The 26,735-nt window shown below is 42.0% G+C and overlaps 2 protein-coding genes across 13 annotated transcripts in view; one reads left to right on the forward strand and one right to left on the reverse strand.

The window, feature by feature from the left end:
* Positions 1–26,735, forward strand: part of ZC3H12B (zinc finger CCCH-type containing 12B) — an 88,858-nt gene that overhangs the window by 27,486 nt on the left and 34,637 nt on the right. For 2 of the 10 annotated variants that reach the window (XR_005931032.1, XR_005931037.1), the window contains one exon: positions 19,097–21,132. The exons of the other annotated variants lie outside the window; for them this stretch is intronic. The gene's annotated coding sequence lies outside the window, so the exon portion shown is untranslated. Of the gene's footprint in view, positions 1–19,096; positions 21,133–26,735 lie in introns of those variants that run through there. 10 annotated transcript variants of the gene reach the window in all.
* Positions 1,059–15,593, reverse strand: ZC4H2 (zinc finger C4H2-type containing). Of its 3 annotated transcripts, none has more exons than XM_029996404.2 (5): positions 15,417–15,593; positions 9,288–9,459; positions 7,873–8,045; positions 6,569–6,731; positions 1,059–5,399 (listed from the first exon to the last, which is right to left on the reverse strand). In XM_029996404.2, exons 1-5 carry the CDS (start codon positions 15,467–15,469, stop codon positions 5,286–5,288), a joined length of 675 nt encoding a protein of 224 aa, XP_029852264.1. In that variant the 5' UTR covers positions 15,470–15,593; the 3' UTR covers positions 1,059–5,285. The 3 variants fall into 3 exon arrangements, with proteins under 3 accessions (XP_029852264.1, XP_029852263.1, XP_040974924.1); XM_029996403.2 differs by lacking the exon at positions 15,417–15,593 and adding an exon at positions 13,819–14,376; XM_041118990.1 differs by lacking the exon at positions 15,417–15,593 and adding an exon at positions 11,246–11,518.

Below are 26,735 nucleotides of genomic sequence, written 5' to 3' on the forward strand. Positions count from 1 at the left end.
GCCAATGGAGTAGGTTATTTCTCAGAACTGTTTTCATTACCATGCAGTAGGTTACCTCCTTTGCTGCCAGTGTACATCATAGGTGGGCTTTCCTGACAGAGCTGGGTTAGGGAGTGCTCCCGTAAGCTCCTCAGTCACCAGTTTGTTGAGAAGTAACTTTCAGCAAGCACTAGCAGAAGATACAATCTTCTAATGGCAAAGCAGGACTCTTTGGAAGACAGCTATCCCCTACCTTAAATTAGAGAGTGAATCACGTCTCTTGCTGCTTTCAGTTTAACTTCAGAAAGCAAAACAAAACAGGAGGTTCCTCCGTAGCAAAGAACTGTGAAGAATACATCAGGGTTTTGGCCTCTTGGCAATCTAGCACCTGACAGAAGGTGTTGGATATGACTCTTTTCTTTAAACTGAAACCTGTCTGAGCAAGACTTGTTGCTACCTAAGAATGGTTTGGTTTGAATTAGTTCAAATTGACTGGGAACTAGTTCACGCTGAAGCTCTGTGAATCGGTCGCAAACTGAAATAAACACCCCAGTCAGAGCTTTTAGTGGTTGAACTGCAGCAGAGGGACGCGATTTCCTCGTTATTTTTCTGGGTCTGTTTGAGTTTCGTAACTGGACACCTGCAAGTGCAAATTAGGCATTTTTATCCATGCAAACTATCCAGTTCCAGTGTTAGTAGCCAGCGGTAGCAGAGGATAGGTTTCTTTCAGAAGCACCTGGTTTGGGGAATTAGACACTGTTTCTATGACTCTTATGCAGATGCAGAAATCTGGGAGCTTAAGCACACAGTGGTTTGTGTTCCAGAAATGTGACTGAGAAGTTTGGCTAGGTTAAAACCTGTCTTGATATCTCCTTTTCCTTTCTATTGTCTAAAGCTCATTAGAACAGATATTTCTTTCCCCATATTTATCTCCATAAATTTTCTATAAAGGTATAACGGAATTTTGGCTAATTGTGTCCTGTAAAATTAGAGAACTGGGTTTTACCTTTCGGGATATGGCTGCTTCTCAGTAGCATAAGCAAGTAACAGATGTGAAGATACTCTGCAGGAAGAAAGCATGACATGAAACAAACATTTATTAAAAAGGACTGTACAGACAAATTAAACAGGTAGCACACTCTTACTCCTACTGGGCACAGGAGTAAAATATTTAAAACACAGAAGCCAGTGAAAATGCCAGATATTGCTAAAATACCTAAATGCTAAAATGAAAACCTATGTCGGAGGAATTAGAAAACTGTAAAATAAAGGAAAGCACTTTTATTTATTTAAAGTGCTAGTAAAGTCTTAATTTCTTGAATGTCTGCTATTTAGAGTAACACATCAATGGCTATTCTTTCAAAATTAGATTCTGTAACTTGAAGCCACTGGCAGGTTCAGTCAGTGTCCTGTTTAGAAAGCTGAAATTGAATTCAGGAAGTGCAAGTATTAAAATTTGGCTTACATTTTCTCTATAATTAATGGGGTCCTTGGCACTGAAGTTTGAACAACTGATCTACCCCAGCTTGGGTATGAAAATTTCTACAGCAAAGGCTTTAGACACAATAGAGTGTTCACATCCTTTTAGCATGACCTTAAGGTGGGGGGCAGGGGGAGAGGCTTGTGATTTTTTTTTTTTTCCATTTGGTTGCAGAACAACAGGACTATCCTTTGAGGAGAGTGGGGAACCAGGAAAAGACCCTGGAAACCATCTATAACAAAAGAATCCAGTGATTTTGTTGTCTCTTGAATGCCCATTGAAAAGCGAATGACAAAGCCGGGGTAAACAAGACTTTAGTAATATAAAAGTCTTGAAAGCTTTGAGAAGCATCTCTTTGTGGCTATTAAGAGAATTTAACCCAAATAAGAATGAATTTAAGCCAAGTGAAGAAGTATTCTCAAAGAACCTTAGGTACAAAGGAGGAGGCCATTGTTGCTCCATGGAACAAAACTGCAGTAGACTTGTGGTAAGAACTGTACTTCAGACAGCTTCCTCTTCTGCCTAAAAAAACAGTAAATCAATATTTCATAATTATCCCTCTAGTCTCTTGAGAAAGGTGCCTGGGAGAAAAGGGCCTGGGGCTGTCACAAGAAGAGCTCTTCAGTTAAAATTCCTTAATTAATCTGAGAGAGAAAAGGAGAATACTGGTTCCCTATGAAAGATACTGCTTCCCTCCCTCCCCCCACCCCCAGGATCCCTTAATGCATAATACAGATTTTGTCTCCTTGAAATAGTTAGAGTCATAGACTATCTCAAGTTGGAAGGGACCCATAAGGATCATCAGGTCCGACTCCCTGCTCCTCGCAGGACTACCTCACTAAACCATATGACTAAGAGCATCATCCAGATGCTCCCTGAACTCTGACAGGCTTGGTGCCGTGACCACTTCCTTGGGGACCCTGTTCCACTGATTGACCACCCTCTCAGTGAAGAATCTTTTCCTAATGTCCAACCTGAACTTCCCCTGATGCAGCTTCATTCCATTTCCTTGTGTCCTGTTGCTGGTCACTAGAGAGAGGAGATCAGCACCTCCCCCTCCGCTGTCCCCCCTTGAGGAAGCTGTAGACCGCGTTGAGGTCCCCCCTCAGCCTTCTCTTCTCCAAGCTGAACAAACCAAGTGACCTCAGCTGCTCCTCGTAAATCTTGTCCTTGAGGCCTTTCACCATCTTGGTCACCCTCCTCTGGACACATTCTAATAGTCAGATGTCCTTCTTACACTGAGGCGTCCAAAATTGCACACAGTACTCGAGGCTGCACCAGTGCAGTGTGGAGTGGGACAATCATCTCCCTCAACTGGCTAGCTATGCTGTGCTCGATGCGCTCCAGGACACAGTTGGCCCTTTTGGCTGCCAGGGCACACTGTTGACTCATACTTGGTTAGACTCATCCTCAGCAATTCATGCTATTCATATGGCAGAACTTGTGAAAACAGATTTGTAAACGCTAGTACATTATTGATACAAACACAGTATGTCATATTCACATTTTTTCTTTTTTTTAAAAAAAACTTGTTAAACACGGCACAAGAGACTAGTTTATAAAAGTAAGAATACGAAACTGCCATACTAAATTAGTAAACGGTTTTCCTTAAGCATACTTCAGTTTAGAGCTCTAGAGATCTCCCAAGAAAGAATGAACCTGGCAAAGTAACAGTGAAGTGAGAGCAGCTATGACTAACCCTATCTATTTCAGAACTGTAAGTCGAAGTTTCTACAAATCTATCCTTCTATTCGCACTACTTCATTGCAGACCATTTGCCCATTCTCCATTGTCACTACTTCTTAAATTTATGTACAGCTGTCAAAGTATGCTGCTCTTATGCGTGCACTTTGGGGGAGCTTATATACTGTCCTTTAACCCTGTGTGCATTTTCCCTTAAACCTAATAGGAATTGCTCTGAACAGGGCACACAGCATATGGCCACTCTTGACATTTAAAAGTAGAATCCAGTATTTGTGTTAGGAAACATGCATAACAATAGACTTAGCGCACTACTGCCATTTGGAGCACGGGGTCAGACTATCCTCCGTTATTGCTGTCTCACAGAGACTGAATCCCAGTAATTCAAGTAGCAGAATCCGCTCTTCACATGTTTTCAGGGGCACATGGTCCACATTCTGTCTCTGCTGTTGACAGATGTTTATTTGGCTATGAAACATTAAAATGGGAGAATACCAGCTGAACTTGGCATAAATTACAAGACTATATTCAATAACATATTCGCGTACTTTGTGGCGGAGTTGGGAAATTAATGGCAGCATACGTGACTTGGCCAGCAAAATTGGTTTATGTGGATTTCTACAATCCCCAGTATTTAGCAAAGTTCTGAGCAGGGACTTGGGTTTTCCCTGTTCTTCCTATTTAACAGGCAAAGTTCTCAGTATAACCACTCCAGCATAATAGTAGAGGAAAACCTGGGCTACAGAGAGAAGAATGTAAACCAGCAGTCCCTGCCTCCTGAAGTTAGTGAAAAGAATATTTAATACTTGAGATCAATTTAATCAACAAAGTCAGTAAAAAAACTGGGATTAGAAATTAGTAAATTTTAAGCCCTGGTTCTGTAGCTGGGTCACTGCCATTGTCCCCATTGGAGGAACTGTTGTTACATGAGGTGAAACAAAGGGAAGACACGCATACAGGGAGTGGTCTGAAGGATCCTTTAGTCAGGGTACTTTTGGCACATGTAGAGAGCAAGAAGAAAAAACTGGGCTGAAATAAAGCTTACTTGACAATGCCCTATTAAAAGATACAAAAATAGGAAGTTTTGGTTGAGGGAGGACGATGACACCAAAGCCAGGCAGCTGTGGTGAAATACATCATTTTTAGTTGACACTGTTCCTGGTGCATGTTAGAGAACTTCCCTGTGCTCCAGTGGAGGGTAAGTCTGCCAAGGGAGATTTTGGCTGTAGAAACCAGGAATAGAAGATGTGCAGAATGGCTGATGTTGCAGTCTGTGCACATAGAGGTTTGAGATATTTCATGCATGTTTCCTAGAGAACCACAGTGAGCTGGTTGGCCATAGAGCCTAGGCGGACCACTAATACAGTTCATTTGAGCCTTGTACTTCAGTCAATCAGTCTTCTGACTGCTGAAAATAATACCATATTAAGACATTAAAGCATTACAAATTACATCATTTTTAGAAATTCATACACAGCCAGCAACTTGATTCCCCCTTCCAAATTTTAAGTCGTTTGAGGGAATGGTACAATCAAACTCCAGTAAATCAAATCTCACGTGTGTCCTTAATGCACTGATTTCCTGTAAAACCAATTTCTTTTTTTCCCCTGAACATTTCCTGTATAAAAAGAGCTCTACTGGATACCCAAACCTATGCAGTCTTACTAGCTTGGTAAACAAATTGTTCTTGAGTGAAATAGACAGTCTGCTATTTCAGCACTTCAAATAGTCTCCTGTTACCAGGAGAAAACAGAATAATCTTTTAGTAACATCTGTTTTTAAAAAGACAACATAAAAGCATTTGTGGTAATCGCATTTGGCTAATAGGAATAGCCTGGCATTTAGGATACGTGCCTAAGAATTCTACTTTGTTTATGAGTCCAGAAGATGGAATGATTGAAATGTTAAACTGTAGCACCAGTAATACTTACTTTCCTAAAACCAAATCCTAAGGACTGGAAGGAAATTAAGACAGAACAGGAACATTGTGCTTACATTGCATTAAATAGAAAACAATGGGTCGGTCATACTTGAGTCTGCACTTCAGTAAAGTCTGGCCACATTTGCAGTTCTACTGGAAGAGTACTGGAACAGGTCACATGTTTGCTTGTCAGTCTTCTGGGTTTCATTCATCCTGTTTCCTCTTGGGCTTTTTGGGATTCCGAGATCGGCTCTTTGCTTTGCAGAGCGGGCATATGGGCGCATTTCGATGAATTTGTTGGTGACACGATAAACATGCCTGAAATGTGACATTGCAGCCTCTTGTTAGAAACACTTAAGTGGCATTGTTACATGGGTTATTGAGTATCATATTCTAAGTTACAGTACAGAAAAAAATAACTAAGGGTTCTTGCCTTCAAAGGCAAACCAATGCTACATTCTATATGATCCAGGTCTCTGGATTGTACAGTAACTTCAGGACAACTGAAAAAATAGAGTATCTCATTGAATTGAAACTATGGTTCAGCAGACACATGGTTCAGGCATGTATCAATAACTGTAACATTAAATTCTATTTTGTGTTAAACATTCCACATGTTTTAAAGATGTTTACATGTGTAATAACTCACTGAGTCAGAGAAATTACAGTGAAGGCCAACTGTGATGTCACAGAATTCAAGGCAGGAGCGGGTGATTAGATGAATTCCACATATTTAACACAGGATACAGAACCCTGCCCTTTTGCTCCATACTAAGCCCTTTAACTTCCATTTGACTGAAGCATATGACTTTCAGAAAGGCTTTTCAATGGCCTAACTCCAGATAGTAAGCACATAACTATGGAGTGTAACTACATCAGTTTGCCGCCTTAGTCAGTGAATCTTTGGAACTTGGGTGGGATGAATATTGCTATGGAATTACTTAGCTCTTTTTACTGACTACAGAAGGAGGTGAGTAAAACTGTCACTTAAGTGCCTGTGGTTAGGTTAAATTAATCCATACGTTAGTCTTGACTTGAAGATCCCAAGAAGTGCAGAAACAATCACCTTTCCTCGTAATTTGTACCATCAGTAATTACTCTCCTTCATAAAATACGTGCATTGCTTCTAATAGGAATCCATTTGGGATTAACTCCCAGCTATTAGTTTTTCTTCTGCCCAGCATTTTTTTTTCCTTACATGCCTTTCTCCCACATGAAACACAAGAGAAGTGGGAATTGCCTACATCTCTGCTGATGGAGACTCTTCAGTCATAAAGGAGTCAAATAATACAGAGCCTTGCCCTTAACCCTTGATGACTGGTGCTACTACTTTTAAGTCTACTGGGGTTGCTCTTGATTTGAACCACTGCAAGAAAAAATCAGAATCAGGACACACCATTTCTCCTTTTCGTAAATATTGGTCAACTTTATAAACATAATACATTCCAATGACAAAAGAGAATAAACAACGCATTCCATCTCCTGACCTTCATTGGAGGTGGCTGTTGTCTGAAAGTTGCTGTCTGTCTGGTATCTTGTTTCCTAGCCACTTGCAGCTGTTGGGCAGCCGCTGCAGCTGCAGCCAGAGACTCTGGGATGGGAGGCTCCTGTGGTTCTGTCTGCCATTCTGCTTTCTGCTTTTCAAAGTAGCTAGACAAAAGAAAAACAAAAAATATAACCACCTTCTGGAGTATTCCATCAGTTTGTAAAGGACATTTTGTGTTAAAATATAATGGATCACTTTTCCCTATCATGTTCCTCCACTAGAGTCAAATTGCCTACACTTAGACACCACTTGGACTGGTTCATAAATAGAATTGGTGGTGTTCTCCTCCGCATTTGTACACTTCAGCCAGATTCCAGATTGTCAGCTTCTAAGGTATCTTGATGTACAACTGGACATAAATCTAATAGGATGGAATATAGACAACATATATATTTAATCTTTAACAGCTTTACATGCACCTCTGTCAAACTTAGTTTTTATATTTTGTTCTGTTAAAATGAATAACTTTTGTATGCAATAGATTAATACATTCTTTGTAGTGTCAAGGTGCTTGGAATGGAAGACAGCATTTCTGAAGAAATGCAAAAGAAATCTTGAAAACTGTGTGTCTGTGAAAATGATGCCAAATAATGCTGGGTGTTAAGAGAAATCTAAGTTTCTTAAAACATCACTTGCATTTAAAACGGATCTGTTAAACAAAGGACACTGTTCTTTGAATAGTAGCTAATTCTGTCACCTTCTCCCACCTAGGTTATACCTAAAAATGAAACTGTAATTTATTATCCAAATCTGTTCCACGGCTAGGGTAAACTTACTTGTTGCCAATCGTATGTATATGGCTAAATGCCACTGCCATGTGAATGCAGCAAAAAGTAAAATTCTGACTAGCAATAGCACAAACCAACTGAAGAATACTTGTTTTGTATCCCTTTCTTGTATTGCCTCCTACCTCTGCTTGCTAAACAAGCAAAAAAAAAAAAATTATTTTCATGAAAAAAAAGGTTGCTAGAAAAAGCAGCATACGATATAAAAATCCAGAGAACAAATCACCCCTGAATTTTTGCATGCCATATGTAGGGTTTGCAGCTTGGAATAATCTAAATTTAACTTTGAACAAATTCAGACTGAATGTTATCGAATACATGTGCTCCCACATCCCTTTTTTGTTAACTTTTTTTTTTCATGCTTACCTCTTAAGTTCTACCAACAAAAGTAAAATAACAAAATAACCAGTAGAATCGAGAGAAGCTATAAAGCCACATAATGCTTGCTCTGGAGACTTACTCAAGGGACAGTTTCTCTTCCTCCTCACATAGATCTGGCAGCCTCTGCAATCCCAGAGTCATCCGCAAAGCATCTACATGCTCCTTCAGGGGTTTGTACTCCTCATGCAAGCGACGAGTAGATTCCAAGAGCTTGTTGAGATCGTTCTCAGACTGCTTGATAGTATTCTCCATCTGAAACAGGAGCATGAGCGTGCTTTTAAAGAACTGTTCCTTTATAGCTCTCTGATTCAGCAAGAGACTGTATCAGAAAGATGAGATTTTTCTCACTCAAGTTGGAAAAGATTGGAGACAATGCAATAGTAAAACAAAGAGTTAAGATACTGGGAGGATGAAAACAGCAAGGAAGAAGCAACTGAAAGTGACACACGAGTTGCATTTTCATTTAAAAAAGGTGCACTCAACCTATATGACCTTCTGAACAACAGAAAAAGCAGGTAGACGGGCTACAGACAAGTCAGCAAGTGAGGAGCTATGGAAAACTCTCAAGGGACATTAAAAAAAGAAATTAAAGTAGAATAAACTAATTTTCTGTGTTTCTAAGATACCTGAACACCAATGGTTAGAAGTTAACAAACAAGCTAAGGAAAGGTTCCTGCTTTTCTTACTGCAGTGAATGGGAAAAGCAGCAGAGAAAAAGATAGTCTTACAGGAAAAAGAGGAGAGGATGAAACAGACTGAAGTTATGCAGCTGGGTAGGAGAACAGGCATTTCAAGTGATAAATAAATGCAGTCTGCACATCAAGTACATAGCTTGTACTTGCTTACAGTGTGGGAGCTTTTTTCTTCTGGTGCAAAGCACAGATACCTTCGGAGCTAGAAACCACTGTACAGTCATGTAAGTGCCCTAACATGATGTAAAAACTGCAGGTTTAAAAATACATTCCCCATTTAGTCCCTCTAATTCGCTAATCTTGTTTATAAAGTGTTTTTCTCTTATTTGTATTAATTCCCTTCAGGCTGGTGCTTCTTAATGTTTGGTGGTTCCACTCGGTGATCAAGGTCAGCTTCCCAAAAACTCTTTTCTTCCAAAAACCTCCGATCAAAAGTCTCACCTAGCTGCCAAAGTTTCTCAGTTTCCAGGTGCTAAATGAGAAAAGATTAACAGGAAGAACAGTTTTCTATGGGACTGCCAGAGTGACATTACTGTGGCTACTGGTAAAGTTGTAGCCACAATGGGCTTAGTTATCTACCCTCTTGGTACAAATGCTTACTATGTCAACATTACAAAATATCCTGCCCTACACACACAGGCAAAAAACAATTATCCTGAGGTAAATTTACTTTGCACTCTTTGTAGGATCCTAGGATGGTGTTGTAAAGTCCAGATTATTGAACCAGTGGTAGTTCACTGATGTGCACAATTCCACAATGATTCATATACAACTGTGTCTTAGGCTGCCCGCAGCTGCATACCACATTAATATCAGCATGGATTAGTCGCAGCTCCTCCACATGGGCCATCTTCTCTTGCAGCAGCAGGTCCATTTCCTGTTTGTATTCTTTCAGGTGCCTCTCCTCAGACTCCAGGGCTTCAAATTCTGCTTTCAGTCGTGCCTTTATTTTTTCCATCTGCAAAGTCTTGTTCCTGGATCCCAATGATAATTAAAAATATAGAGAGACAGCAGTAAGTCACTGCAACGTACTTTTGCGAGTTGTCACTTTATATGTGAATAGATGGAAGAAAGTAATAGCAGTAATAGACAAGGGTGAGACTAAACGTGTCTGAAAAAGGATGAGGTGCAATGAGAGAACTGAATGCTAATCCCAGCTTTTTTGCTGAGCTTTTCAGTGCTATGAGAATTCTTATACAGAATTATGAAATTAAGAGAACGCTGTCAGACTTGAACAGTTACTGTAGATTCAGAGAATTTGTACCAACAGAGTTCTACTGCATCAATTAACTCAGATTAAACCCTAGTTCCAAAATGGAGAAATCCAGAAAATCTGGGAGGTTTAGCACAGGATTCTGAGAAATGTAAAATGAATTGGAGGTGATTACAGTGTCATATACACTGACTAAAACTATGTGGACAGTAATTTAAGCTGCTAAAATACTAACTTCAACTTCAGGTTAAAGAAAATTCCAGAGCAATGACATACTGGAATAGTAAAAACTCAGATGACACTGGCCATCAACATCCCACTTGCAAGTAACTGCATTCTCTCGGTTCTTTGCTAAGATCTAGTACCTGTCACATATTTGTAAATGTTTCTACCCATATCCTGCATTCTGATTTTTTTTTTCATTTGTGCCAATCCATAATTCCATAGCAAAAATGTTTAGATACTCAGTCCTTATCTCTCTCTTCAAAGCTAATAATGAAGGAGCATGAGTTTCAGTCGTCAGACAGTTTTAAGCAGCAGAACAGCCTACCGCTGTTGCGATTCAACACTTGTCCAAGCTGTTGAACAGAACAAACAAACTGTTCTTGTTCCTGCAATTTAGTTAATGAAGAGGCCTTAGTTATTTTTCCTGCACTGGAAGTTAGAATATGATACTGGGTAACCAATGTGCCAACAACACTTAAATGTTTCTAACAAGAGGCTGCAATGTCACATTTCAGGCATGTAATCAAGCATTCCACAACTCCTTGCTGTACCTTGCGTGAAACAAACAAGAATGTAGCATTCCTTTTTAGTCACCTAATGCCTAGTACAATTAAATCCATATTGGTTTCCAAGTGCAGTACTGACTAACACAGTAGACTTTCTACAGGCATGATGTAAGAGGGGTCTGGGGAGGAAGAGGTTTGCATTCATATTAAATACACTATTCCTATCCCAATGCAAAGTGGGGTAAGTTTGATTCAAATTCACCATAAGCAGCAAAGCTGACTATAGAACGCAGCATGTAGATTATAGGAAGCTGCCTATCAGATTAGCAATGAAATCTCAGAATAGGGATTTCACCCCGATCCTAGAACTGGGTGTGTGACTCCCCTTCCCACTAGGCCCAGACTTGCTCCCACTGAAGCAAGCAACACAGGTCTGACGTTTTTAATGGGAGCAGAAGGCACTGAACCCCCTGGAGGGAGCTGGTCTATCACCCATTTCTAGGAAAGGAGATTCCTACACCTCTGTGGGGCACTTGTTCCCTTTACAAACTGTTTCCATACCCAGTCCCCACGGGCTCTCTCTGAAACTGCTCCCACAGCACTGAGAAATGGATGGTTTATCTCAGTGTTATTCTATATCATACTTGTAAGAATAGGAGAATATATGTACCCTGGGCTTTAACAGGGTTACTGTTTTCTCTCACTCCAACCAAAATTCCCAAAGACATTTTAAAGCTAGCCTGAGGACTCTTCTTTAAAGCATATGGCAGGTGCCTGTATAGATTTTATTCTTGCTTTCATATGACCAAAGCTTACCCTGTCGCCATCCCTCTTGGGGAGGCTCTGATGTTGTGCCTGTGAATCCTCCTCTCAGTCCCCTCATTTCTGTTTCCAAATCAGTCTTTCTGAGTTCAGTATCTGCTTATGTACCTAGTTTTGGTAATCTTTTCCTGAGTGCGTGAAACATCACTGGCACAATGGGCTTCCACCATTTGCTGAAGAGTGTGGCAGAAAGCAGAGTCAGTCCCTGGGACAACTAATTATGGCTATCTTTTCCAGGTATTATAACCAGTAATGTGACCAGGGTTCCTCCCTCTCTCACTTTAGGACTTTATAAAGCTGCAAGAGATAAAAACGGTGTCATAAATAATTCCTCCAATATGTATTCAGAAATGGGCTGCCTGGTAGGCATAATATAAATGGAGGAGATTTAAAATGGAACAATTAAAAAATTGAAGGTCAGAGGGGCTGCTGTTTGTTTCCTTAGAACAAAATAAGACAAAATTCTGCCTTGCATTGGTACCTCAGAAATAATCTTAACAGTAAAGTTCTTTCCCCGACATATATAAGTCGTAGGAAATACGGATTACTATTCCCAGTGATGGCAACCCATGACTGTTAAGAATAGAAATACCAGACCAAAGACAGATAGAGAAAAAGCCAGTGACAAATAAGGTCACGTCAGAGGTCACTCAGAGACATTTACAGATATTGTGGAAGACATATTTAAAAACAAATTTGATAAAATTCACTTGGTAAGTATGATTATTATGTCTGTACTGTAGCTCACCATAGAGTTCACCTTGTTTCATATAGTACGTTTATTATAGAAAATATGAGTTGTATACCTGTGAGCATACGTCTATTTTAAAAGGTATGCAGTCATTCCAGTTCTGAAAAGTCTGTATCTCACCACTAGAGTAAAAAATACCTGTTGGAATAATAAGTCAACTAGTGAATGTTTTGTGAATGAAGTGCAGAAGAAGCCTGGATATAGATAGAATTCAAGTATGTAGCTACAACACTGTAATCTTTAATGTCATTGGAGGTGTTCTGTCATTTACTACACAATGGCATATACTAGTCTGAATGTAAATATTGGACTTAAACCAGTAAAAGAGATCCACTCTGCCTTCCATTTAAATGTGGCAATATCCCACTAAAAAGTACCATCCAACCATCTACCTCTGTTTTCATCAAGTCTCATTGTTCCCATTTACTTAAAACATTTATTTAGTAATGGCAGCTTTGATTACTGAAACTGGGAGTATTTGTCCCCAATTTCCTCCCTGTTTCCTCTCTTGTATTTATGGCATGCATTCACCTAAGACCATGGAAATAGATCAGTTTCCTCACTGTTACTAGTCACTGGCTGCCATCCTCTGCCAAACTGCGACAACAAATGCGTTGCAGGGGATTGTTTCAGTCCAAATGATTAGCTTTTGATATTAGGAAAGAAAAAGCACACACAAATTAGAACTCTTCCTGTTAGCATGAAGCAACATGCAGTAATGTTTTAAAACAGAAACCGTAAGTGTGATTTCTAGACTGTCTAATGAATTCTGCCCTCCTTTTCTTTTCCCTTCTATTTAAGTTCTTCCACTGCGTTGACGACAGTAGTCACTAAGTGCGTCCCAGTAGGGCATTAAGCAGTGAAACTATCATCTGTCATCAATAAGTTCACTCTCATTCTCTTTTATCTCCTCCCAGTCAGAACACTGAGGTCCAGTCTTTAGGTATTTGCTTAACTTTGTGACTGGGGTTATTTCTGTTCAACTACTTAATGCATAGAAAATAAGCATGTGGAGATACATTTGGATTGTGGGCATATACATAGGTTTACTGACAGCAGTATTCCATTGACTACAAATTGTAAGTATGTATCTATAGATACAGATATGGATTATAGATACAGGTCTTCAAAATCAGATCCCAGAATGCCTTCAAAAACCCAGCTGAGCTGCCTTTAATAAGTGATAGAGATCCACTACAGGAATGGGCAATTTCTTTGATTTTGATTGTGAGGGCTTTTTTCCTCTCTGCCTGTAGAATAATATATGGAATGCAGATTAAAATAAAGCCTGCCAAATCTGTCAAAGGTGTGTCTGTAAACATAAGAAATTCTCATGTTTATTTTGAAGGGAATTCTTCACAGAATGTAAGCTCCTTTTAAAAGATTTGGGGATCAAAAAATAGGTTTATTTGATCAAGTTTTGTTAAAGGCAGCTCAAAATTGACATCAGTGTTGCAAGTAGGATTGACTTTTTGACATTGATTTTTTTTAATTTAAAATATATTCAGGCAACTTTCTCGGTAATTCATTGTACGCTAAAGCTAGTAATGTCACCTTTACAGCACCTTAAGCCCCAAACTAATAGCAAAAATGTCTTAATTACAGTTTATATATCACCTTTGAATATGTTATCAGCAAAATGAATACACCGTAAATTTCCAACTACGGGACACCACTCTCTCTGAAAAGATAATTTAATGAGATATTTAAATTAGGTGTTATAATAATTAGACCACAAACTGTCGTGGGCCATATTTAGATCTGTATTTTAAAACAGAGCCTGCCTAACAGTTGAGTAGAAGAGCATTGTTCTTACTTTGCAAAGTATGCGTTGTCCCATCTCTTTCTACAAATCGTTGTGGGATGTGGCGTTGCATGAGGGCGGCCGAGGCCCATACGCTGCTGCCTAATTCACCTCTTCCATGGGTAAAATGCGCTTCTCAGAGGTGCTGTTAGCGGCCAGAAGTCCCTGTGACCGCCTGCGCTCGCTGCTGGCGGCAGCGCCTTTGTCCCCTGCCCTCTCTCGCCGATAGTCCCTCTCCAGCTGTCGTGTCCCCAGAACGCTTCTCATCGCTCTGGGGCTACCCGCCGCCAGCGTGCCTTGCACCTCCCAGCGACACCGAGTCGCTGCCCGCACCGTCTTTGTGCCGCGTTCTGGCTTTCGGAAGCGCGAATCCCTACTCAGAGTATCCAGCTCCGGCCCTATCCTGAAGGTCAGTGCCCTCAGCCAAAGAGCGCAATGCCCTACCTAAAGCTAACGGGGGCGCGCAGGGTGCCGGCCCCCGTTGTCTGGGAGCCCCCCTCTTCCAACGCGCCCTGCGGTTCAGCGCAGGACGGACGCGCCGTACAAATGCCTGGGTGCCGCCGCGGAGCGAGGCCGCGCGCGCCTGGCGGCGGCTCCCGCCGGGGACCCGCGGCGGCGGGGGCAGCCTCGTGCCGGCGCGGCGGGTCCCGCCCCCCCCCCAATCCGCCGCCGCCCCCCGCAAGCCCCTGCCGCCCCGGCGCTCGCCGCCCTGCTCGCCGCTTCGGGGTGCTGGCCAGAAGGGCGGCGAGGGAGACGGCCGCGGGGCTTCCCCGCCCGCCTCAGCCGCCTCCCCGCCCGCCTCAGCCGCCTCCCAGCCTTCGGGCAAGCGGGACGGCGGGGCTGAAAGGAGCCGGCCGGGCGCTGGCTGCTCCGCGGGCTCGGCCGCTCCCCTCCCGTCTCCTCTCCTCACAGGCGCGCGAATTCCCCGCTCCGCCGCAGGCCGCAGCCCCAGCGCAAAGCTGAACGTGAACCACCCCCCCCCGCCCCGTCCCGGACAGGGCCCGCCGGCCGCCCCGGCAGCTGAGCAGCCCTACGCCCGCCCCACCGGTCTCCGCCCGGCGCCCGCCGCGTCGCCCTGCCCGGCCGGGCTCGGATAGACGTGCCGTCCGCGGGGGCACGTCCGTCCTCGGCTTTCGGTGTCGTACTCCGCTCTCCGGGCCATTCCCTTCCTCTCCCAGCCCGTCGCGGCTCCCGCCGGGGAGGGAGTGGGGCAAAACAGTCGATTTATGACAGAGCGCCTCAGGAATAAGAAATAAGAATTCAAAGGGCTTCAGGAAAACCACCCGCGGCCCGACACCACTCCCCCAGCTGCGTGGGGCTGCTACGTCCTTCCCACCCGCGCACTCTTCCTTCTCGTGTTAGCACTCCGGACTAATTCCCTGGAAATGCACGACCATTGCCGCCCTTCGCTGCGCATACCAGCGGCGATTCCCAGCAGCAGATGTTCCTTCCCTACTTAGAAAAACGTATTTTCAGCTCTTATCATAAAGCCCAGCGGTGGTTTTCTTTCCCTCAGTAGCACAATAGCTACTTTCACATCGATGCAACTCCTCCGCTCCCCCGAGAAAAAAGCCGCTTGGTGTAACTGATGCGGCACAAAGCAAACATACCTGATCTCCTTGATGCTCTCGAGTTTGCACATAATTTCTTGCTCATCTGCCATGCTTTTCAGTCCCGATTTAAACCTCCCGTGAAATGTACAAAATGCCGGGGGGGGGGGGGGGGGAGAAAAAACATACAATAGACACAATGTAGTCACCCCCCTCCTAGCATATGGTCTCTGAGCCTGTGCAGCAGGCTCTAGCGGGAGCTATGGGACTGAGAGTCCAGCTTCCTATTGCTGCTTAGGCAGATAGGCAGCAAAAAGACTACAACACCCACAAGGCAGAGCAGAGCTTTCCTGCCCTTCTTCCTGCAACTACATTTTAAATCAATTTGTCACACCTCATTATGTCAAAGGTTGTTAGGAGTGCAAAAAGAGCAGGAGGCTTCCTCCTGAGATCTGTGCAATGTTTAGCTTTTTGTTAAAATTATCAAATATGCACTAAGAGACTGTTGAATGAGTTCACGATTTTGATTAAAAACTTTTGTGACACAAAGGCATGCTGTAGCCATTATTACTACCATGCTGTTTTCTACTAGATGCTCTGGGTGATGTGACTGTGTCTGGAGTTTGGAAAAGACGTATTTTGTTCTTTAGGTTTTTCTTTTTTATTTCTGCTACTATACATAGCACTTGTAACTGTGGAAAAGAAATGCAAATATAACTGTTGGATTGATGAAAGTGACCATTTGTCTTTCTATGGACATTATATCCAAGAATATCAGAGCCCTTTACAGAGATTGATGAATAAACTCTCAGTCTTTCCTCAGCCAGATAATTATTTTCCTTCAGCTTCTGTAATGTACTAAGCACTGTGTTTTAAGTTATGAAGATAATGGTTATATCTTAACACTTTGGAAGGCCTCTTCATGGGTCTGTCCTAAGAGATCCACAACGTAAATTCACCTATATGCCCAAGCATTTACCCTGGGGTTTACCAGCTCTGATGGTCATGCTGGGCTGAAGGGTCAGCACATTAGAATGAACATTAAGCTCAAGGTCTAGACAGCCAGTAGGGAAACTGGATTCTGCATACATAAACTTCTGTGTGTTACAAATGCACAAGCAGCAGTACCATAGCCTTAGCAAATATAGCAGACCACTCATCAGTCAGTACTGTAAGACTGATGAGAACAGGGCAATTATTCTGGAATATATAACAGAGATGTTATATGGAAGGAGCTGGAAGTACTTAACCTCTACTCAGCACTGATCAAACTTGCTGCTGTCTGGTCTGGTGCTCTGAAAAGGAGGTGAAAAATAAAAATGGACAGAATACAGAGGAGAGCAATGAAAATGGTAAGAGTTTTGGGGACCATGAAAGACAGCTGAATGCAAGACAGTGTGGCCATATTTAAGCGGCGTGTGGTAGATCTGCCTGAGTTTGGGCTTGTGGTCACAGAACTGAATGTCTTGAGCTACTTGCATCTACCGTTGCAGACTGAAGGGCAAGTGGTCCCCCTCATGTATGAATATCTGTGCCTGGAAAGCGAGCAAACTAGAGTATGAGGTAATAAGCAGACAGTGTGAGCCATTGGGGTGTTGTGCTCTAGCTCCAGCACTGACCAAATAGGATGGTACAGAAGTAGCTAATCATCGTCATCATCATCATCATCATCATCATCATCATCATCATCATAGTCTTTCAGTGTGAAAAAGGTGTTGGAAGAGCCATCATAGCAAATAATGCACTAGGTCTGCTGAGAGGGAAGTCTAAAAAGTAATCTATTTAATGAGCAATACAGAAAGTTTAGGACAGATTTCAGTAAAATGTCTGACTACAGAGTTCTTCACTAGGAAAGGCCACCTGGGAGGTGGAGGAGTCTCCATATTGCTTTTAAGAACTACTTAGAGAAAGGTGTCTCCATATTAATCCAAGTGCTGCAGATCCTTGCTTTGAGGTCAGGGTTTTGACCTGGTCGGGGTTGAGTTACCCTTACAAATGTGTCATATAGCCTGCCACCACAGTGACCTGCTCCTGCTTCTTTAGTGACCTCTGAACATGGCCAGGGACCTGGGGACCGGATGAGCTGTCACACATGAGCGTGGATTTAAGTGTCTGCATTAGGTTCTCAAGTCAGAGAACGCACTCTTGAGAGGAAAGAAAAATGAAATAATGTGTCCTGGCAGAGGAGGACCTCTCACCAGGAGTGACGGAGAATGAAAAAGGATAGGCAACCAGGAGGGTTTGTCTGCAGAAGGGATGGGGCCTGAGACTGAGGTGGCAGCTGGGAGGAAGGCAGGCAAACAGATCTGAAAATAAAGCTAATTTGGAATTTTTGTCTAGCCAAGGCTTCAAAGGGGTAACTCCTACTTATCTGTAAATATTTCTACTCCTGCTCATTTATTTCAAAGGAACTGAGGTGTGTTCTGATTCAGTTGCCAATGCATTTACATCAAATGTTGTCTGGAACTTTCCCATTTATTAAGTGTTGTGATGAGGAATCACACAGCCTTCTCTTGTGCACTCAGCTGAGCTAAAACTAAAACTACAATAAAAATATCACTTGCTACCTTTGGAAATGACATACATAGTCTGAAACAATACAGAAAACCTACTGAGAAACCAGGCACAAAAATGAAAGCAAAAAAGAAAAACTCAAAAATGTTCTGTGTAACAAAAGACATTTAGGCCTGTAGAAGGGAATGTGACAAGCTAATTTTCCCTCTACCTTCTCTTGAGTTCTTGTCAAGAAGGAAGAAAAGGCTTAAATTCCTGAATTCTGATACTAGGCCAGTCTCCAAGAAACTTTTGCTAGTATATACCTTCTCTGCCCTGCCCTGCTTGCCTGATGATGATGTTTAAGCAAACCTTTTGTAACTGAGGCAGCAAATGTTTATCAGTGGGATTTTCTTTTTCCTACACAAATTACGCTGAGTGATCAATGTAACGTAATGTGGATCAGACCCTGTCCCAGACAGTGTGAGAAGCTAAAACTCCCCAGAGATGCAGTTTGGCCCTTTTTTTCTGCTTTCACTGATCAGTGGAAATGAAAGATCCAGAAAATCAGGTCAGTCATAAAAACTCTTCAGCAGTTAAGGATGACATCAGAACCAGTGCACTGCCGCTTTCTGCTCATTTTCCCCTGATAATAATAACTGTAGTCATCTTTTTAAATGCTTTTAATTCCTAGTGAAGTAAATGGGAATTTGGAATAAATGCAGACTCCAGTATCAGACCCCCAGTTATTTTAAAAATTGGGTGTTTTGATAGCAAAAATTATTAATTTTCATTAAGCACAGATAAACAAGGTGGGGGTTTTTTCCCTTTGGTTTACCTGTGTTCTTCAACCTGCCCTTTACTATTCTCTTGTTCCCTGCGGCAGTCTGTTTTCTCTAAGTGCTTTTACTGCTGCTTCTGTTTATCACTGTTGTCCCTTGTGCTGCTTTGGAACAGGGACACCATTTTTGTATACAACTGTAAAGTAATATAAATTTGCATGAATTTATGAAGCCAACACAAATCTCAGAAACTAATGCCATGTATTACTGCAATACTTTGTAACTGAACTCACATAATCCAGGTAATACAGCTGGTTCTGAGCTAAAAATTGATCTTGGAAACTCTTCACATGCCACAGTCCCCAGCATTTCATATGGAAGATTTGTGCAGTATAATGGACTTGAGGTGTTGGGAATCACCCTTACCAATTTTCTACCCATGGTTTTGTTTGTTTTTTTTTCCAGGAAAGTTGTAAACTGAAGCTGTGGAGAGGCTTGGATGAAGGTGCTGGAGTTGGAAGAAATAAAAAGCCAGAAAACAGGCTTCAGAGCTGAGCTGCTGTGACTAAGGTTTGTCCTCAGTCTGAGGCAGGGAAGTTCCTAATAGCTGGAGTAAATAGCCCCAAACTGAGATGCCTAAATAGCTATAGTTAGGGAAAATAGCTGAACTGATTTTTGTATGTCCTGCCCTTCACTGTCTTATTATCTTAACCATAATAAAGATAAATCCCTTGATAGGTTGCTTTTGAGCAGCCACTGAAGCACCTGGGTTGATTCAGGATGTGAAGCAAGCCACATTCTCTCAAGGATTAATAGGGAATAGTTTGACTGCTTTTTTACACTTCATTAGTAAATTGGTATTTGCTTTTTGAGAAATGGTTTTCATGGGAGTAGAGGCGTCAGGTCTGAGACCATGCGAATTGTAGGTAGTTGGTATCTCTGAACAGTGAGATCTTCCCTGTCATGAATTTCATCACATTAGTGTCTACAGTCTTAAGCTATGGAGCAGGATCCCTTCATAATTAGCGCTGTAGAAATCCAAGGACAAAAGCTGGTAGTTCCTGTTTCAAATAATTTACCTAAATATAAGGCAAGAAATAAGAAGAGAGAATGAAGAAAAAAAGATGAGAGCACTGGACATCATGAGAAGCAGTGGTTTAGGTTCACCTAACAAGTGAGCAAGTGGCAGTGGTGATCAAATACTCCCCCTCAAACAAAAGATTATTAGTGTTGATAATCTATTTATCACTAATTATAATTAATAATCAATATTTAAAGAGAGTTAAAAACTCAGGTGACTTGCACAAAACATCTACCTTCTTTTTCTATGAGTTCCACTAGACAATAAATTAAGAAATAAATTGAAGGTTTCAAGCATTATAAAAATTATTTCAGAGTCTCTTATGAATCTTCCAAGTAATGATTTTAAGGGTTTATCTGTATTATACAAATCCAATTTTTGCAAATGCACTCTTGCTGGCATTGCAGGAGATGTATTTCTGCAACAGATAATGAATAAGCAGCAGTTGTGAATGGGGAGATGTTTTAATTGTTTTCTGCATTATTTAAGGCCTTTCCCTTGAAAGACGTGATGTCATGTTCTTCAATTAAAGAAAAAAGAGGATGAAGGAAAAACAGTGACAGGCATCAGCATCTTCTTCACCATCTCACAGCTTTTGTAAAGAAATTAGAACATACAAAGTCTGATCCTGATATAATTTGAGTCAATTGCAAACCCTTGCTGCCTTAAAAATTGGAAGACTGTAGGACTGAGCCCTAACTGAGCTGTGTGCTCAAAGGGGGCAGGCTTCTTTGATGCATGATTTAAATAGATGAACTAATTGATTTGAGGGGGTAGGAGACAAGTTAGCTACAGTGGGCCAGTGAATCTTGTTCCTAACACACCGAGGGAGTGAGAGCAGGCAGGGTGAGGATATGAGAGGAAGAGAAGGAAAATCCCATCTAACAGGAGTGGTGAGAATCCCAGTCAACATCTGCAATGTTTATCCTATTTTTCATTTCTGATTTTACAGGCTAAACTAAAAGGTCGAGGACAGAAAGTGAAAATGCAGATGTTCAACTTGTTACTTTACTCTGCTTTGAATGACATGAAGAAAACCACTTCACAAAGTGTTATAAAATATTTAGAAGTTCTTAAACAGGAAGTGAGCCTACCCACAAGCATTAGCAATTATTTTTCTCTCCATGTTTAAAAAAAGGACAGAAAATACTACATCTACATATTTCAAAGTACTTCCAAGTGGTCACAAAGTTTGATGCTTATGGTGTGTTATATGGATTTAGGAATACTTTTAATGATGTAATACAGATGTAGGGATGCTTTTAATGTTATATAAACAATAGCTGAGGAACAATTCCTATCACCTTTCTTCCTTACCTCTGGGATAGAATCTTCCAGTACACTCCTGCATTGCTAAAATTCAGATCACTTTTCTGTTTGGGCTGTTCTTGTTTTAATAGAGAGGATAGAGGCTCTCTCTTCACACAGACCCACATGGAGAAGACAAGGGGCAATGGATACAAGAAGCATCAGGAGAGTTTTCATCTCGATGTAGGAAAGACATTTTTTTACGGTGATAACAGTCATTCACTCTAACAACCTCCCCAGGGACATGGTAGAGTCCCCATCACTGGAGGTTTTCAAGATGCAGTTGGACAGGGTGCTAGATAACATTGTCTAGGCTCCCTTTCCCAAGAAAAGTTGGACCAGATGACTTCAAGGTCCCTTCCAACCTGGGCTATTCTGTGATTCTAATATTTCACCCATTGTATTGCATTTGCGTGGCAAGGTTTTGGTAGTGGAGGGGCTGCCACGATGGCTTCTGTGAGAAGATGCCAGACGTTTTCCCCACGGCAGATGGAGCCAGTTCCAGCCAGCTCCAAGACGGACCTGGCCAAGTCCAAGCCCATCAGCGACGGTGGTAGCGCCTTTGGGATAACATATTTAAGAAGGGAAAAAAAACCCTGGACAACCAACTTCAGCCGGAGAGAGGAATGAGAATATGTAAAAGCAACAACCCTGCAGACCCCAAGGTCAGTGAAGAAGGAGGGGGAGGAGGTGCTCCAGGCACCGGAGCAGAGATTCCCCTGCAGCCCGTGGTGAAGACCATGGTAAGGCAGGCTGTCCCCCTGCAGCCCATGAAGGTCCACGGTGGAGCAGATCTCCACCTGCAGCCCGTGGAGGACCCCACACCAGAGCAAGTGCATGCGCCCTGAAGGAAGCTTTGGACAGTCGGACTAGATGATCATTGTAGGTGTTACAGAAATTACGCATGCCAGCCACCGTAACGGGGTTCGACTCTAGGTTTCAGCATAAGCCAAAAGATAGATACCTTTATGAAAGTACTTTTTATTAATAGTGCTACAGCTCAAGCTGGGTGCCTCTAAAGAGGGACCCTGAACAAAGAAATCCCTGGGCAATTATACCCTTACAATCTAAGTTCCCCACCCCTCACTCGATAGTTTGGACCAATAGTAATGTTAAGGTCTGAGGTCTTCTTGCTTTTTTATTGGTTTGATTATTTGCTCTTTCGTTACTAAGCAGTTGCTAAGTGGTCATCTTCTTGTACAATAGCACATCCTCTTAGGTTGGTTTCAGCCAATTCTGTAGTTAGCTATTCAGCATGTTGTAACATGGTTGTTACAGTTCATATACCATGATCTCTAGGCTTTGTCTACTCTAGCTATTATTAATGTTTAAGCTGCTAGCTTTAAGTTTCAACTAACTTTTTCTACAAGAGTAGGTCCCTTCCAACTAAAAATATTCTATTCTATTCTATTCTATTCTATTCTATTCTATTCTATTCTATTCTATTCTATTCTATTGTCATGCCATGGAGAGCCCACGGTAGAGCAGGCTCCTGGCAGCACGTGTGGCCCGCCCCATGGAGAGGAGCTGACATTGGAGCAGGTTTTCTGGCAGGACTTGTGATCCTGCGCGGGACCCACACTGGAGCAATCTGTTCCTGAAGGACTGCAGCCTGCGGGAAGGACCCACGCTGGAGCAGTTTGTGAAGAACTGCAGCCTGTGGGAAGGACTCACACTGGAGAAGTTTGTGGAAGACTGTCTCCTGTGGGAGGGACCCCACGCTGGAGCAGGGGAAGAGTGTGAGGAGGAAGGAGCGGCAGAGACAACTTGCAATGAACTGACTGCAACCCCCGTTCCCCACCTCCCTGCATCACTCAGGGGGAGGAAGTAGAGAAGTTGGGAATGAAGCTGAGCCCAGGGAAGAAGGGAGGGGTGAGGGGAAGGTGATTTAAGATTTGTTCTTATTTCTCATTATCTTGCTCTGATTTAGATTGGTAATAAATTAAATTCATTTCCCCGAGTCAAGTCTGTTTTGCCCACGATGGTAATTGGTGAGTGATCTCCCTGTCCTTATCTTGACCCACAAGCCTTTTGTCATATTTCCCACTCCCCATCCAGTTCATGTTGGGAGTGATAGAGTGACTTGGTGGGCACGTGGCAGCCAGGCAGGGTCAACCCACTACACCCATCAGAACATTACTGGAGCATATTTAAGACAGCCTCTTGGGACTAGCAGTTGCTTTATGCAAGCCTGTCTTTCCCCTTCATTTCCCCAGAAGAATGAGACTTTAAAGGCTTTTATATAGTTTAATTTTTACTTTATTTATACAATACCTCTCTTTATATAAAAGCAAGGTCAAAGAAGTACCACTTGTGCTCAATATGCATAAGGGTCAAAAACTGGCTGGGTGTGAGGTGTGTTAGGTTTCATAATGTAATTAAAAATATAGGAATACAAACTTCATCATTTGTACAAAACTACAAATAATTAGCTGTGCAGACTAACACGGGGAAGAAGCAATACCTAAAAGTACTCAAAAGAAATGAAGGCTTGAGGCGAACTGTATTTCATATCAGTAGGTAGATTCCCATTGCTTTCAGCAGGTTTTAAATCAGACTCTAGATAACTAGCAGTCTTCTGGAGCATGCAATTAGCTTGAGATCAGCATCCACAGAAAATCAGTGCCTGCTGTGGTAACACATCCTGTGCTTCTCTCAGTTGTGGAACCAGCATGTCTATTTTCTAGTGCTCTCTTCCCTATGCTGCCTTTGAAGTACTGTGAATCTTCTTTGCTGTTTGTATCCTCTCAGCTCTCCCTGGTTTTGGTAACGTAGCAGCATTTTTTCTCCCCACCATTGAACAATACAGTCCTTTATATGCTGCTTCTGCTATTGCTGCCAAATTTCTGAATATTTTTTTCAGTATAACTTTCAGCAGACAAAGTGATAGAGGAAGAAGAGGGAAGTGCGTACTTTCACCACTGCTATCAGCTGAGGTAAGAAGGTGAGGAAAAGGCACAATGTACCCTGGAGAGATGTGTCAGTATTCTGATAGACGTACACTCTGAGATCCTTAGTGTTTCTAGAGATGAAAATCCTTTTCCAGATTGCAAAGTCAAGAATCAGTACATCAAGAGGCATGTTGCTTTGAGTTTAGAGCAGAAGGCCAGGGGTCTGGACACCAGGGTTGCTCTTTTAGCTCTGACGCTAATATTTGCAGTGCAAGCACATTCAAATTGGTAGCATTCAGCTTTTGCTTCATGGCTTTGGTCAAGTGTCTTAATGTGTCTGTGTTTCACCTTGTATACAAAATGGGTCTGTCAGTTCTTTATATGATCTGAAATCACTGCACTGATGTTTAATGTCTATTCTGCTGCTACTTATAAACATTGATATGTGGGATTCAAACAACGATCAGTTTTTCCCAGCGTGCAGGTTAGATTCTTCAAAGAGAGCTAAGGGACTTAAGCACAAAACTGCCATTGAAATAAATCTTTCAGCTGACCTGAAAAATTCAACCTTGCTTCTATTTGATCCTTTCTAAACCAAAAGCCAATAGGCAGATACATTCCAAAACAAGTTGCAGTATTATGCAGAATGAAATCAATGCTAAAATACTCCCCTACTCCATTGAGCACAGGACTGAATTTTGTTGCATGAAAAAAATTAGCTGCTTCCATTTAACAGTCTAACATCAGTCCACCCAGCCTTATCATTGTGACAACAAATATGGTACAGAACAATTCCAACTGCAAGAATGATACCCCCCCCCCCGCCAGGTAATCACCCCGGCTAGAGCAATCAATTCTACAAGACCAGATGTAATGACGAAAATTTTACTTTCTTTTCTCAGTATATGCTTGATATGACACACTAATGTATATTCTTTTCCTTTTTAATTTCTTCACTATTTTCTTTTAAAAAAAAGTAAATTCTAGATACAGAAGAAATGACCCTAACAAAAGTATACTGTTGTTTAATTTGGACATTTCTTCACTATTATTTACAGAAAACTTGACACGTTATAAAGAGCACCCTGATATAATAAAATATCATCAGAGTTCATTTAAAACAAGTCAGTATGACAGATTAATTTATATAACAAAAATTACATACATAATTTTATAGTTTGTCAACTTTTGCATTTTTTTTCATCAGAGTATCTGAAACATCTTTACAGACAAGTATCAGCAAGTTAAAGCAGTCAACCTGTATAATTTCTTTCTTGCAGATGATAAAACTCAGACATTTACTATTTCATAAGGTTTCCCAGCTGGCAGGGGAAACTTGGAGACATGAGGACAGGTGAAAATCTGTAGGGATTGACATTAAAATACCTGGAGTACTGTGTGCAGTTCTGGGCCCCACCATTTAAGGAGGATGTGAAGCTGCTTGAACATCTCCAGAGGAGGGCAACCAAGCTGGTGACAGCGCTGGAAGGCATGTCCTGTGAGGAGCAGCTGAGGACTCTGGGTTTGTCTAGTTTGGAGAAAACGAGGCTGAGGGACGACCTCATTGCTCTCTACAGCTTCCTGAGGAGGGGACGTGGAGAGGGAGGTGCTGAGCTCTTCTCCCTGGGAACCAGTGATAGGATGCATGGGAATGGCTCAAAGCTGCATCAGAGGAGGTTTAGCCTGGACATTAGGAAGCTTTTCCTTAGAAAGAGGGTGGTCAAACACTGCAACAGGCTTCTTGGGGAGGTGGTCAATGATGCCCCAAGCAGGTCAGTGTTTAAGAGGCATTTGGACAATGCCCTTAATAACATGCTTCAACTTTTGGTCGTCCCTGAATTGGTCAGGCAGTTGGACTAGCCGATCATTGTAGGTCCCTTCCAGTTGAACTAATCCGTTATAAAAAAACATGCACAACATGTTTTATGAAACAAATAGCATTTAAAGAAATAGTAGAGAATAAAGACTAATGGAGAAGAGCCCCCAATAAAACATACAACAGGACTGAACTTTGGCTAATGTACTGCTGCTGGATGAGGTACAAGTCACCATGAGTAGAATGGGTAGTAATGTTGTCAAACCTAAACAGAAAATGGATGAGTCAAAATGGTGCATCCTAAGTTGTGAAATTTGCTTCAAATTCCTGAGTTTTTAAAATGGAAACGGATTCTTTCTGTATCCCATTGGGGTTTTGAGTCTTCGAAATGTACTCAAGTCACATTTACAAGATTTTTTCCTACAACCAGGCCACCCCAGTTGTCCTGGCCCACTTTGTATTTTAAGGGAAAGTTGATACTGGTTTCAGGAAGCTTTAGGAAGCCGAAGGCAGTCATAAGCAACACTGAAAGTGGTAGGAGGCAACTATGTGCTAGCCCTGAGACTAGTCCTTAAATGTCAAATTTATGCAAAGCCTGAAGTATTTGCAATTTTTTTTGTTAATCCTTCAATACATACTGTGTGTAAGAGCGCCCATTAGCAACCTAGTGAGCTAAAGGTTTAAGTACCTGCATACGTTGGTCTTGACCCATTCCAAAGGAGGGCCTAAATATCTGAATTGAGTCATGTCCTTTATTTCATCCTCCATTCCCATAATCTGGAAATCTGAGAAAGCACAGTATTTTCGCCCATACCGCCCTCCCTAATCCTCCCCACCTTGCTTCAGCAAGGGGGTTAGATGTCCACTGGGGACGACGCCAAGGCAAAGCGTCTCCCATTTCCCATTCTTTTCTGGAGCCTGAGCACACGAGCCGCCTCGTGACTTGTTTCCAAGAAACGGTGCTCTTGAACGGTAAGGCGTTGCTTACGAGCAAGAAAATACATTAAC

This window comes from Aquila chrysaetos, chromosome 21, assembly GCF_900496995.4.
Source record: "Aquila chrysaetos chrysaetos chromosome 21, bAquChr1.4, whole genome shotgun sequence".
NCBI lineage: Eukaryota > Metazoa > Chordata > Aves > Accipitriformes > Accipitridae > Aquila > Aquila chrysaetos.